At 43.0% G+C, this 14,453-nt stretch overlaps 1 protein-coding gene across 3 annotated transcripts in view; it reads right to left on the bottom strand.

Annotated features, from left to right (window-relative positions):
- gabrg2 (gamma-aminobutyric acid type A receptor subunit gamma2) overlaps positions 1-14,453 on the bottom strand; it is a 77,845-nt gene that overhangs the window by 50,455 nt on the left and 12,937 nt on the right. For all 3 annotated transcript variants that reach the window (XM_061702143.1, XM_061702144.1, XM_061702145.1), the window contains exon 3: positions 3,584-3,651. In XM_061702143.1, the coding sequence (XP_061558127.1) occupies positions 3,584-3,651 (68 nt within the window). The remainder of the gene's footprint in view (positions 1-3,583; positions 3,652-14,453) is intronic.

The following is a 14,453-nucleotide window of genomic DNA, read 5'->3' as shown; positions in this document are numbered from 1 at the left end:
GACGTGTCCAAACCATCGAAGTCTGATCTCTCTAACTTTGTCTCCAGAACATCGAACCTTGGTTGTCCCTCTGATGAGCTCATTTCTAATTTTATCCAACCTGGTCACTCCGAGAGCGAAACGCAACATCTTAATTTCCGCCACCTCCAACTCTGCTTCCTGTTGTCTCTTCAGTGCCACTGTCTCTAATCCGTACATCATGGCTGGCCTCACCACTGTTTTATAAACTTTGGCCTTCATCCTAGCAGAGACTCTTCTGTCACATAACACACCTGACACCTTCCTCCACCCGTTCCAACCTGCTTGGACCCGTTTCTTCACTTCCTGACCACACTCACCATTCCTCTGGACGGTTGACCCAAGTATTTAAAGTCCTCCACCCTTGATATCTCTTCTCCCTGTAGCCTCACTCTTCCCCCACCACCCTTCTCATTCATGCACATATATTCTGTTTTACTTCGGCTAATCTTCATTGCTCTTCTTTCCAATGCATGCCTCCATCTTTCTAACTGTTCCTCCAGCTGCTCCCTGCTTTCACTGCAGATCACAATGTCATCTGCAAACATCATGGTCCACGGGGATTCCAGTCTAACCTCATCTTTCAGCCTATCCATCACCACTGCAAAAAGGAAGGGGCTCAGGGCTGATCCCTGATACAGTCCCACGTCCACCTTAAATTCGTCTGTCACACCTACAGCACACCTCACCGCTGTTCTGCTGCCCTCGTACATGTCCTGTATTATTCTAACATACTTCTCTGCCACTCCAGACTTCCGCATGCAGTACCACAGTTCCTCTCTGGGTACTCTGTCATAGGCTTTCTCTTCGATCTACAAAGACACAATGTAGCTCCTTCTGACCTTCTCTGGACTTTTCCATCAACATCCTTAAGGCAAATAATCCATCTGTGGTACTCTATATATTACTCTATATAATATATGTGGTATTCTATATATTAATAGTATAGTTTGATAATGTATCCTGTATTATATTGTCTTGTAGATGTATTTTACTGCTTTTTTACATCATGGCCAGGGGACTGCAGATGAAAACTAGCCTTCTGGCTAATTCTGGCTTTTTTAACCATGTGTACTTCATGTGTTTTATGAAATTGCATTGTCCCCTTTCAAAAATAAACTGATAAACTTTCTTGGCATGAATCCATACTGTTTCTCGCAAATACTCACTTCTGTCCTGAGTCTAGCCTCCACTACTCTTTCCCATAACTTCATTGTGTGGCTCATCAACTTTATTCCTCTATAGTTCCCACAGCTCTGCACATCACCTTTGTTCTTAAAAATGGGCACGACACTTTTCAACCATTCCTCAGGCATCTTCTCACGGGCTAGAATTCTATTGAACAAGCTGGTCAAAAACTCCACAGCCACCTCTCCTAGATGCTTCCATACCTCCCCAGGAATGTCATCAGGACCAACTGCCTTTCCATTTTTCATCCTCTTTAATGCGTTTCTAACTTCTCCTTACTAATCATTGCCACTTCCTGGTCCACCACACTTGCCTCTTCTACTCTCCCTTCTCTCTCATTTTCCTCATTCATCAACTCCTCGAAGTATTCTTTCCATCTAGCTAGCACACTGCTGGGACCAGTCAACATATTTCCATCTCTATCCTAAATCACCCTAACCTGCTGCACATCATTCCCATCTCTATCCCTCTGTCTGGCCAGCCTGTATAGATCATTTTCTCCTTCTTTAGTGTCCAACCTGCCATACATGTCATCATATGCCTCTTGTTTGGCCTTTGCCACCTCTACTTTTGCCGTGTCGCATCTCAATGTATTCCTTTCGCCTCTCCTCGGTCCTCTCAGTGTCCCACTTCTTCTTAGCTAACCTTTTTCCTTGTATGATTTCCTGGACTGTGAGGTTCCACCACCAAGTCTCCTTCTCTCCTTTCTTGCCAGAAGTTACACTAAGTACTCTCCTGCCTGCCTCTCTGATCACCTTGGCTGCAGTGGTCCAGTCTTCTGGAAGCTCTTCCCGTCCACCGAGAGCCTGTCTCACCTCTTCCCGAAAAGCTGCACAGCACTCGTCCTGTCTCAGCTTCCACCACATGGTTCTCTTCTCTGCCTTTGTCTTCCTAATATTTCTCCCCACCACCAGAGTCATCTTACACACCACCATCCTATGCTGTCTAGCCACACTCTCCCCTACCACTACCTTGGTAGGTTGGTAACCTCCTTCAGATTACATCGTCTGCACAAGATGTAATCCACCTGCGTGCTTCTACCTCCGCTCTTGTAGGTCACCCTATGTTCATGCCTCTTCTGGAAAAAAAGTGTTCACTACAGCCATTTGCATCCTTGTTGCAAAGTCAGCCACCATCTGTCCCTCCAAGTTCCTTTCCTGGATACCGTACTTACCCATCACTTCTTCATCACCCCTATTACCTTCGCCAACATGTCCATTACAATCTGCACCAATTACGACTCTCTCTCTGTCTGGGATGCTCAGAACTACTTCGTCTAGCTCCTTCCAGAATTTCTCTTTCACCTCTAGGTCGCATCCTACCTGTGGGGCATAGCCACTAATCACATTACACATAACACCCTCAATTTCAAGTTTCAGCCTCATCACTCGATCTGATACTCTTTTCACCTCCAAGACATTCTTAGCCAACTCTTATTTTAAAATAACCCCGACTCCATTTCTCTTCCCATCTACACCATGGTAAAATAATTTAAACCCTTCCCCGAAACTTCTAGCCTTACTGCCTTTCCACCTGGTCTCCTGGACACACAATATATCAACCTTTCTCCTAATCATCATCATAATCCATGACCGATCCGGTATGGAATTCTTTGGATGTACGCTCATATTTGTTTGGCAAATTTTTAAGCCGGATGCCCTTGCCGGATGCCCTTCCTGACGCAACCCTCTGCATTTATCCGGGCTTGGGACCGGCCTACAGTTTGCACTGACTTGTGCCCCCCATAGGGCTGCATTAACCATTGCATTAACCATGGACAGACTAACCAACAAAAATACAGTGCTATGTGATTTTTTTTCTTTGTTAACAGTTCAACCTTGGTTAAAGCAGCTGTGCTCTGCTTGATGTCAATACTTATGGTCAGTCAAGCACAATACGCATTTGTTTCGTGGTTATCAAAATTAAGGAATTTTTTTCCAAAATATTGATTGAAATGATTGGTAATTTACCAAACGATCCATGAACACCTTTTGCGACGATGCTATTTAATAATCGGCAGCCAGCTCTGTCCAGATGAGGTGTTATAAACTGGTTGCAGTGAGACTCACTAAATACTGTAGTTTATGGTGCAAAGGCTGCTGCAGCTGTTTCAGCCGCTGAGCGACACCGAAGCTGTGTCGTTGTGTGGCATAAAGATGAGAATAAAAGCCATGAAAGCCAGCAGCTGTGATACTAAGGTGTGCTGGATCAACACATTGAATGCCTGCCAGCTGCACAGAGACCAAAAATTAGGCTCTCGCCTCCCCAAGGCGGAGACAAGTTGAACACACATTAAGTAATTGATATTCTTCCTAAACACCAGATTAGACAGTTCAATCACAGCACTGACATTAACAGCACATTCGAGGTTACTTACCATATTGATGGCATTCACTGGACCAATGCTGTTGACAAACATGTCAGTGTGGATCACTGTGGGTTTAACTGCAAGAAAAAGCACAACGATTGTTAAGATGAGTAATTACACTTACTTAAGCAACAATGTTAAAGTACATAGCATTCCATCCATCCATCCATCCATTTTCTACCGCTTATCCGAGGTCGGGTCGCGGGGGCAGTAGCTTTAGCAGGGACGCCCAGACTTCCCTCTCCCCAGCCACTTTGTCCATCTCTTCCGGCGGGATCCCGAGGCGTTCCCAGGCCAGCGGAAGGATGTAGTCTCTCCAGCGTGTCCTGGGTCGTCCCCGGGGTCTCCTCTCGGTGGGACGTGCCCGGAACACCTCACCAGGGAGGCGTCCGGGAGGCATCCAAATCAGATGCCCCAGCCACCTCATCTGGCTCCTCTTGATGTGAAGGAGCAGCGGCTCTACTCTGAGATCCTCCCGGATGACCGAGCTTCTCACCCTATCTCTAAGGGAGAGCCCGGACACCCTGCGGAGGAAACTCATTTCGGCCGTTTCGTGACCATATGTGAGGGTAGGAACGTAGATCGACCGGTAAATCGAGAGCTTCGCCTTTCGGCTTAGCTCCTTCTTTACCACAACGGATCGATACAAAGTCTGCATCACTGCAGACACTGCACCGATCCGCCTGACGATCTCCCGTTCCATTCTTCCCTCACTCGTGAACAAGACCCCAAGATACTTGAACTCCTCCACTTGGGGCAGGATCTCATTCCCGACCTGGAGAGGGCACTCCACCCTTTTCCGACTGAGGACCATGGTCTCAGATTTGGCGGTGCTGATTCTCATCACAGCCGCTTCACACTCGGCTGCGTACTGCTCCATTGAGAGTTGGAGGTCACGGCTTGATGAAGCCAACAGAACCACATCATCTGCAAAAAGCAGAGATACTGAGGCCACCAAACCGTACCCCCTCTATTCCTCGGCTGCGTCTAGAAATTCTGTCCATAAAAGTTATGAACAGAATCGGTGACAAAATGCAGCCTTGGCGGAGTCCAACCCTCACCGGAAACGAGTCCGACTTACTGCAGGATATGCGGACCAAACTCTGACTCCGGTCGTACAGGGACCGAACCCCCTGATACCGAACCCCCTGATACATAGCATTGGTTTGTATTTACTGTACAGCATGATAAAATGGGAGCACATTGTAAAAAGAGCATTTTGGCGATGTCAGAGAACAGTAGTATTTATTAAAAGCTAAACTCCTGACTTCTGCCCTCTGCAACATGCACTCTCTTCCTCTTCTTGTGCCACCATGCGTGAGCCCCAAGAGGTAGCCGTGATGTGGAATGGTGCAGGTCTTTGCCTCACTACTCCCATGTAGAGATGCACTTTTAGGGCGAACGTGCCCCATAAATATTTTAGATGAATGCTGCATGAGATACTGTAGCACATCAGATACCTGAGAAACTACTGTCAGTTACTGTTCCGAGGAAACCTATTAAACCTGCACATATTAATGCATTACTGACTGAGAAATTAAGGAACGTATTGAAAATAAAATACATCACGCTAACACCACCCCTCTATAAGTTCAACTATGTTTGGCTTTTTATGCAAAAGTCCCGTTTAATCACTAAAGTTATGAAAACAATTAATAATATAGGGACTTTCTAATGCTGTCAACATTGGCACTTATTTTATAGTTCTTGACTTACAAATTATCATGATAATATATAAACTATGACTAAATAGTGCCACTTTATAGTATACAGTAGTACAGTCCTTTTCCCACACCTATGCAGTGTCTCAAGTTGTGTTTTTTGTTGTTGTTGTGTTGTTTTGTTTTTTCAATTTCCTGAAAAGTTTTCATTTTGGAGATGGGGGGGATTCTGCTCAACAGTGAAAATAATATAAAATATGACTACATACTTCCACTTTATAGTATACAGTAGTACATTCCTTTTCCACAGTGACTGTACAGTAAATTTGGTCTCCACTTCTGCATCTGACGTCACACCAAAAGATAATATTTTAAATGAGTGCCAGTTTCATTTGGTTGAGCAAAAAAAAAGATGTAAAATCAACTTGTTCGTGAAATTTGGACCATTATGACCCTGTAGCTCCTTTAAGTAAACTGAGCTGTTTGTATGTGCCGCTCTAGCTAATGAAGTTAACCACAATATCAGAAGCACCCTTTTATATGTAACAACATTCATGGGCAGTTCTGTGAAGCACTACAAATTATACCTTGCATAATAAACATTTTAAAATGTAATACTTGACAGACAGTGTTAAAATGCAACACTATTTTCAGAATGTTTCATACAGCTCTTTATGCATAGGTGGACCTTATATTCTGAGTATATCAGAACACTAAATTCCATCTGCTCAGCCCAGTGAGACACATGGACGCAAGCAGCCTGTCGATTTGTGGACATGTCAGACATGACAAAACAAGACATGTTAGTGTCATCAGATGATGTGAGTCAGTGTTGCCATACAGTGCTATTGAACTTGTACGGCTGCCTAAACGTAATGTCTAAGAGCGTTCAGGTTAAGACACAGGCTGCTTTCTTGGCCGACATGCAGGATATATTGAGTGTTGCAGGTTCAAATCCATTTTTCATGTCACTCCCAGGCAGACACGTCAAGTGCATGGCAGGACACACAAGTGTATAACGTTATGCATGATCGCACACCATGTGTCTTCTGTGACTTCTGTTCTCACATATTGTGTCTTATGTCCATGAGTGACTGTGAAAATTATGTCCCCCATTGCATAAGATTGATTAGTCATGTAGGTCCACCAAATATTGACGTTACCTCGGGCTGGTCATGAGTGGTCATAAATGTGCATTTCTTATGTAAGAAGAGCCAATTCGAAAGCAAATACTTGAGGGCAGATTGAACTAGACATGTATAGTAGAAGCATTCCATCCATCCATCCATCCATCCATCCATCCAAACCACATACCCTGATTAGGGTCGCAGGTGTGCTGGAGCCTATCCCAGCTGATTTTGGGCAACAGGCGAGGTACACCATGGACTAGTAGCCAGCCAATCGCAGGGCACGTAGATGAACAACCATTCACACTCACATTCCCACCCATTCACAATTTATAGCCTTCAATTAACCTAAAATGCATGTTTTTGGAATGCGGGAGGAAACCGCAGTACCGGGAGAAAATCCACGCAAACACAGGGAGAAAATGCAAACTCCACACAGAGGGGCTGCAGCCTGAAACTAATGACCTCAGAACTGTGATGCGGCTGTACTAACCCCTTTCCAACATGCTGGCCAGCCAACATACTGGCCAGACGCATTACTTGTGTAGTCAAATTAAAATTTGCCTTTCCCTATTTTTTACCCAGTAGCATTTTATATGCACTGGAGACTAAGTGCAATGACTATAACCCTTATAATGGATAGATAAACTATCCATCCATCCATCCATCCATTTTCTGAGCCCCTTCTCCTCACTAGGGTCGCGGGCGTGCTGGAACCTATCCCAGCTATCATCGGGCAGGAGGCGGGGTACACCCTGAACTGGTTGCCAGCCAATCGCAGGGCACATACAAACAAAACAACCATTCGCACTCACATTCACACCTACGGGCAATTTAAAGTCTCCAATTCATGCATGTTTTTGGGATGTGGGAGGAAACCGGAGTCCCCGGAGAAAACCCACGCAGGCACGGGGACACAAAGTTGTTTTAATTCTTTTAACACAAAATTGTAAACGGACAGTGTTGACAAGCTGCATTTGTTGACAAGCTTAATTATTGGATATTGGACACAGACGGTTTGAAATAAATGCTGTATGTAAAGATAAGGCAATTTATGAAACATTTTTGTTTGTTTTATTCAGTAAAAGTTTAGTTTTTCAAGTTTACAATAATAATAATAATAATTATATAGAATTTATATAGCGCTTGTCTAGACACTCAAAGACGCTTTGCATACAAAACAGATAACAAACAACAACTGAAAGAGGGTGGTGAGTACAATAACAAAGCTAGAGCTGACACAACACTTGGAGTATTTGGTTGGGTACATTTAAAGGCCATTAAAGTCCTCTCTAGCTCTTCTGTAGACCCACTGAGCCTAAAACACCCTAATATACTTCAAAGGAAGACTGAGCCGTAATTAGGGATTGAATTCAATCCACACCATTTTGATGCAGTAGATGGTTGGGTAAGAAAATCTTTGCTCAATGTGGTATGGCTGGTTATTTGATTGGTGGTTTGCGGTTCAGACGACAGTATAGCCGGTTCATTAAAACCCACCAGTATCTGTTAAATTTTGACAGCAGACTTTGGAATAGCGAAATTTGTGAGAGGGAGATCAGAGCTCGTTTGAAGATGACGCTTGGGGATGGCAGTGGCAGCCGGCCGCAAAGCGACTGCATGTGTTGGTGTGGGCTGATGCAGCCACTCAGAGCAGGTCTGACATGCTCGTGAATTTAAAGCAGAAGCACCGACAAAGTCTGAAAAAAAAAAGATTATGGCCTTCATGAAATCTGTCACACCCAAGAGTGTTTTTTTTTTTTTTTAAATCTGTCAGCGAACTGTACATAAAATTTTCAATAAAATCAGCCAGGTGAAATCTATATATGACCATTTCACAAAGATGTTGACACCGTGCAAAATTGTTATAGCCGTTTCAGGGGTGAAAGCAAGATGGTGCACCTGTTTAATGGGATGCCAAAGCTACAGTTGCTCAGTCTGTAAGTGGATTGGTGTGGCTGTTTGAAATCCCACAACAGACCAAAAAATATGGGCTTTGGGGACTGGTTACTGGAAGTTTTTCTTCCCGAGTATTGCATTTTTTTGCATTTTTATGTAGTCGTTCACATTACAAAAACAACTGCGGCTTCTACTGTGTCCTTGACCTCTCACACATGCACACAAACCAGGACGTCACATTACGCTTGCGCACAACCACGAGTGTTGACGGAAGTAAATACGGCCCCTCGGGTAGGTCTTGCCATAACACATTTCTAGCGATTTTAAGGATTTTGGGCATCCGGAAGCAACATTTTCTTCTTTTCTTTTTGCCACTGGCTGTTTTCTGCTCCTAAGTACACTGTTGCCGTTTTGTGGTGTGTCTGTTTTGTCAAACAATTGTCATGTTTGTCGCCGTTTGATGACGCATAGGTCGGGTGTGTGCCCCGTGAGCGTCCATACTGTACTTGCGTCGGATACCTATCCGATTTATATCCACATATGAAAGAGGCCTGGGTCGGATATGAAATATATATTGGATTTGTACTGTTCACATTAACATGAAAAAATCTGATACATGTCACATTGAAAAAAATAAAATAAAATGGACCTGCAGTGTGACCATAGCCGTAGATTGATTGGTTGTGTTCGTCATTTTGGCCAACATATTGACCACCTTAGTCTTTCAGATAAATCAGAGCTCAGATAAATCAGAGCTCAACTTACGCAACAAATCGTATAGAACAAGCCTCCCTGGATGCCTAAGGCCCAACATAGTTAATACTGTACTTAGTTTGTTTGATTATGGCATCATGCATATAACAAGGAAGCAATTGCTTGTTTTTCAAAGATTAGTTCTTACACTTTCGTAAGCACTGGATTCGAGAGCGGTGGCATATTCTTTTTCCCTCTCTCCCCATACTAGCTTATTAGCATTCATTTACAACACTGTCTTTGGAAAGCTCCTACAGAATGACAAATAGCATCATATATCTGCCATCTCATTGAGACTAAAGATTTATTGGGCAAATCTGCATGTTAATAGCTCAAAGTAGCACTTCAGGAGGCTCATGTTGGGGCAATCCATTCATTTCTTCGCACTGCTGTTGATATTATAAAATGTGTACATTCGTATACAAGCTATTGAAAGGAAATTATTTACATGTATTTACATGTGTATGCAGTCCAGCTACGATACAGAAAAGTACATTGCAGTATATAGGAGGCCATCAATCATGTGTTTTAGGGTACTGAGCAGCTGCCTATTCTGACCCGTTTAGATGACAAGGTGATGCACAGTATGTATACTTGTGGATAGGAGAGTCCTAACCGAGCTGTAATTGTGAAGGAAGAAAGACACTTGCCTTTAGGAGTGGGCGATATGGGCAAAAAAAAAAATCTCGATATATTTTTGTATTATTTATGTCTTGCCAATGTTTGCTTGCTTTTTCATATGGTACGTGTTTGCTAAATGACTCGGCGAGGGTTTTCTGGTTGTGTTGTGCAGATTTATCTTTTCTTTAATGGTAGTCGTGCTTGTGGAAATGCAAAGTTTTACATATTCCTCATACTCAGGGTTGTGTGGGTTACTTCAGAAATGTATTGCGATACAGTTACTAGTTACCTGTAACGATGACGATAGGTGACTTCGTGACAGCAGAATCTTTTTTTTATTCCTGTTGACATGTTTAGCAACTGGTATTGCTAATAGAATTTATATGAGTAAAGCAGTGGGTGATCGGTGACGAGCTAGTGAAATGTTTACTTACGATGTGGCCATAGGTCGAGCTAGCTAGATCCTCCATCAGCCTCACCAGGGGCCTCATGTAGAAAAGATGCGGACGCACAATAACGTGGCGTATGTTCTTTTTTTTCACGGCAAAGGTCAGATGTATCAAGAGTGAAATGACTGTGGAAATGTGCGGTGCCTCACGCCAACTGCATGGCTGGCGTCCACACGTTTCTACAGCTTTTGGTGCTTTGGCGACACTTAGAGGTGATGATGGGAAACTGTTATCATAAATCTGCACTTCAGACAGGCATGAACAATTAGCACTGAAGAACAATTAATGCCCGGCAACATTTGATTTCAACAATGTAATTGAGGCAAGGACTCAGAATTCATTTGTTAACCAGTGTATTTAATGAATCACTGATACTTGTGAGGACACCTATTAATTGATCAAGGCAATCATTTATGCTGCCTATTGCCCTTACAATCGCTTCTTGGGACTCCAGCACATGCACTGAAAAAAATAGTCCTTTGAATTGACTTAATTTGAACATGTACATTGGTTGCACATGATTAAAATGTGTTCAAATGACATTTTTTGGGAGTAGAGGGGTAAATTATGTAATTTTAACACATTTTAATCACTTGCAAACCAATGTACATGTTCAAATTAAGTCAATTCAAAGGACTCTTTTTATCAGTCTGCACGGGTGCAGCAGCAGCAGGTTGTTGGAGCGTAATTGTGTCGGAGACCCTGGGGATGCTGGAGGAGACAACAGGGACAGTGGACGAATCCCCAAACATGTAGCGCGTGGCTGCGACTGCACATAAAAGAGTCCTTTGAATTTACTTAATTTGAACATGTACATCGGTTGCACATGATTGAAATGTGTTGAAATTACATAATTTACCCCTCTTCTCCTAAAAAAAGAGGGGTAAATTATGTAATTTGCGTGTCCTCTCCTGTGTATTAAAATAATAAATTGAGTAATCAAAAAGGAGTCAAAGTTTTTGATATCCTCTTTCATGTGCTTCTATTAGAATTCAAAAGATTTATTACAAATACCATGCATACAACATTTACGCATGAACCTTTATCTCACAGGGCTGAGTGTAGGTTACTGTATGAACACATTTGTTATGAGTTATAGAAATAGATGGTATTAACCTTGTGGGGTGATTAGAGTCAGCCACATGTGCTCCCATCATCCGAAAGAGTAGTGTCACCCATGATCGCAGTGATTCTCTCCTCGAACGGGGTGAGGCCCTCCGCGCCAGTTCTTCCGCCTGTTTTGGCCACACTGTGCTGTGCTCTGCTTCACATCCACCTTAATGTCTGACCACTTCTTTTTTAGTTGAGCGTGCGTGCGCTGTTCCGACCCCACAGCATTGACAGCCGCACACACGCTGTCTCAGTCACTCCTCTTTCGCGAGTTGTTAACGCCAGAGGACATCATCCCAAAGAGGATGTTCTTGCGCACCTCCAATTCAATGTGCAAATTCACATTCAGAAAATATTTATTTCTTCATTACGTTGCTCATTGTCCTTTTTTCCTGATCATGCACAGATCGGGATCTCAGGTGCAGGGTTAATTTACAACCCCAATTCCAATTAAGTTGGGACGTTGTGTTAAACATGAATAAAAACAGAATACAATGATTTGCAAATCTTGTTCAACCTATATTTAATTTAATACACTACAAAGACAAGATATTTAATGTTCAAACTGATAAACTATATTGTTTTTAACAAATAATCATTAACTTAGAATTTTATGGCTGCAACACGTTCTAAAAAGGCTGGGACAGGTGGCAAAATACACTGAGAAAGTTGAGGAATACTCATCAAACACCTGTTTGGAACATACCACAGGTGAACAGGCTAATTTTCTTCCCAGTGGGTGCCATGATTGGGTATAAAAGGAGCTTCCCTGAATTGCTCAGTCATTCACAAGCAAAGATGGGGCGAGGTTCACCTCTTTGTGAACAAGTGCGTGAGAAAATAGTCGAACAGTTTAAGGACAATGTTCCTCAACATACAATTGCAAGGACTTTAGGGATTTCATCATCTGCGGTCCATAATGTCATCAAAAGGTTCAGAGAATCTGGAGAAATCACTGCATGTAAGCGGCAAGGCCGAAAACCAACATTGAATGCCCGTGACCTTCGATCCCTCAGGCGGCACTGCATCAAAAACCGACATCAATGTATAAAGGATATCACCACATGGGCTCAGGAGAACTTCAGAAAACCAATGTAAGAAAATACAGTTCGGCGCTACATCCATAAGTGCAACTTGAAACTCCACTATGTAAAGCAAAAGCCATTTATCAACAACAACCAGAAACGCCGACGGCTTCTCTGGGCCGAGCTCATCTAAGATGGACTGATGCAAAGTGGAAAAGTATTCTGTGGTCCGACGAGTCCAAATTTCAAATTGTTTTTGGAAATTGTGGACGTCGTGCCAAAGAGGAAAAGAACCATCCACCACTGTTATGGACACAAAGTTCAAAAGCCAGCATCTGTGATGGTACGGGGCTGTGTTAGTCCCAATGGCATGGGTAACTTACACATCTATGAAGGCACCATTAATGCTGAAAGGTACATAAAGGTTTTGGAGAAACATATGCCACTTCTTTTTCATGGACGCCCCTGCTTATTTCAGCAAGACAATGCCAAACCACATTCTGCATGTGTTACAACAGCGTAGCTTCGTAGTAAAAGAGTGCGGGTACTAGACTGGCCTACCTACAGTCCAGACCTGTTTCCCCTTGAAAATGTGTGGCACAATATGAAGCGTAAAATACGACAACAGAGACCCCTGACTGTTGAACAGCTGAAGCTGTACATCAAGCAAGAACGGGAACTAATTCCACCCACGAAGATTCAACAATTAGTGTCCTCAGTTCCTTATTGAATGTTGTTAAAAGAAAAGGTGATGTAACACAGTGGTGTCGGACTGATGTCGGCAGTGTGGAACAGACAAGACGTCTGAGACAGACAACACATAATCCCCGGATCAGACTACAAGACAAATTAGCTCTTTCAAGATTGCACTTTGTCAGAATACTGCAAGAAAATCTTGTATTCCGATACCACCGCATCCCGTTTTTTACAATCATTGGGCTTTATCTTGTCAACTCAAATGCGACCGGATACACTCGTTACCGTGGCGATGACAACAAGAGTGGAACGCGCCGACTTTGTATTATAAGGAGAAAATGAGGATAAACGTGTGTTGGTGGTCACCGGTGCTGAGGACAGGAGAGGACGTTCGTTTAAGGGTTGCTTGAGGTATGTTCACGTACTTTTAATACGATACGGCTCGCAAGCAGGCAACAAAAACGTTATGTAGCCTAGCAAGCTATTGCTAGCATTCACGGTTGTACGTAAACATGCCGCCGTTCCGTCGAATCATGCTCTAAAGTTTCGGTGTGGGTGAAGTCATTTAATTAAAAATATAGTAATTGAATTACAGTAAGTTAGCACCCATTATTTTTGTCATGTATTAATGTTGGTTTGACCTGACTGATTAGAAGACACAATCTGACTAGAGCAGTGATTTCCAACCTTTATGGAGCTAAGGAACATATTTTAAAATTGAAAAATCTCACGGCACACCAACAAACAAAAATGTCACAAAAAGTGGATACATTAATGACTCTATTTACTTCCTGCCATCTAATAGAAGACCATTCATTTGTTCTGTCTGTCACTATGCCTCACTGGCATAAATACAGGAACAAAGATACATTATTTATTGTAAATATAATTATTTGAGCAATTAAGTACACAAGTATATACAGTAAATGAACAGGTCATTTAAATAGACACATTCCTCCATCTTGTGATCGGATCAGTGATCAGTTATCGTTTTTTTAAACCCGCTGATCGGTGATCGGCCCCAAAAATCCTGATCGTGTAAAACCTAATTACTACCCTTAGCATAAAAAGAAATACCTTTGTAGCGGACATCCGCGCCGCAACTTTGAGGCGCCACAGAGACTCGCGACCACCTGAGAACCCCCTCTCCTCCAAGCTGCCCTGCTGTGAGACGGCGACTAGGACAGGGCCTGGCGTACGTCAAGTGGACCTTAACCTAATTAGCAGCTTCCCATCAAATCTTGATTCCTGTCTTCAAAAGACCCCTTCCCTGACCAAATGGTTGGGGAAGACTATGTGCTAAATATTCACCCATGCGCGTGAGGCTCCACTCACTGGCGTTGAGAGGAACTGCAAGCGGAAGAACTTGTGGACGTGCCTTAGATGTTTGTTAACGGAAGACAAAATGCCCGTTTTTATATCTTGCAAACTCGGTAGAAATATTCCAAATGTATGCCTTGGTGTCTGTGTCCCCATTATCACTTTGACAGGTCCTCTGCAAGATTTTGAAAGCTGTTCATTATTTGAAATCAAACAGA

The sequence above is a fragment of the Phycodurus eques genome, chromosome 17 (assembly GCF_024500275.1).
Source record: "Phycodurus eques isolate BA_2022a chromosome 17, UOR_Pequ_1.1, whole genome shotgun sequence".
NCBI lineage: Eukaryota > Metazoa > Chordata > Actinopteri > Syngnathiformes > Syngnathidae > Phycodurus > Phycodurus eques.
Note: the sequence above shows the minus strand (reverse complement) of the source record. Positions and strands in the feature narration are given on the sequence as shown.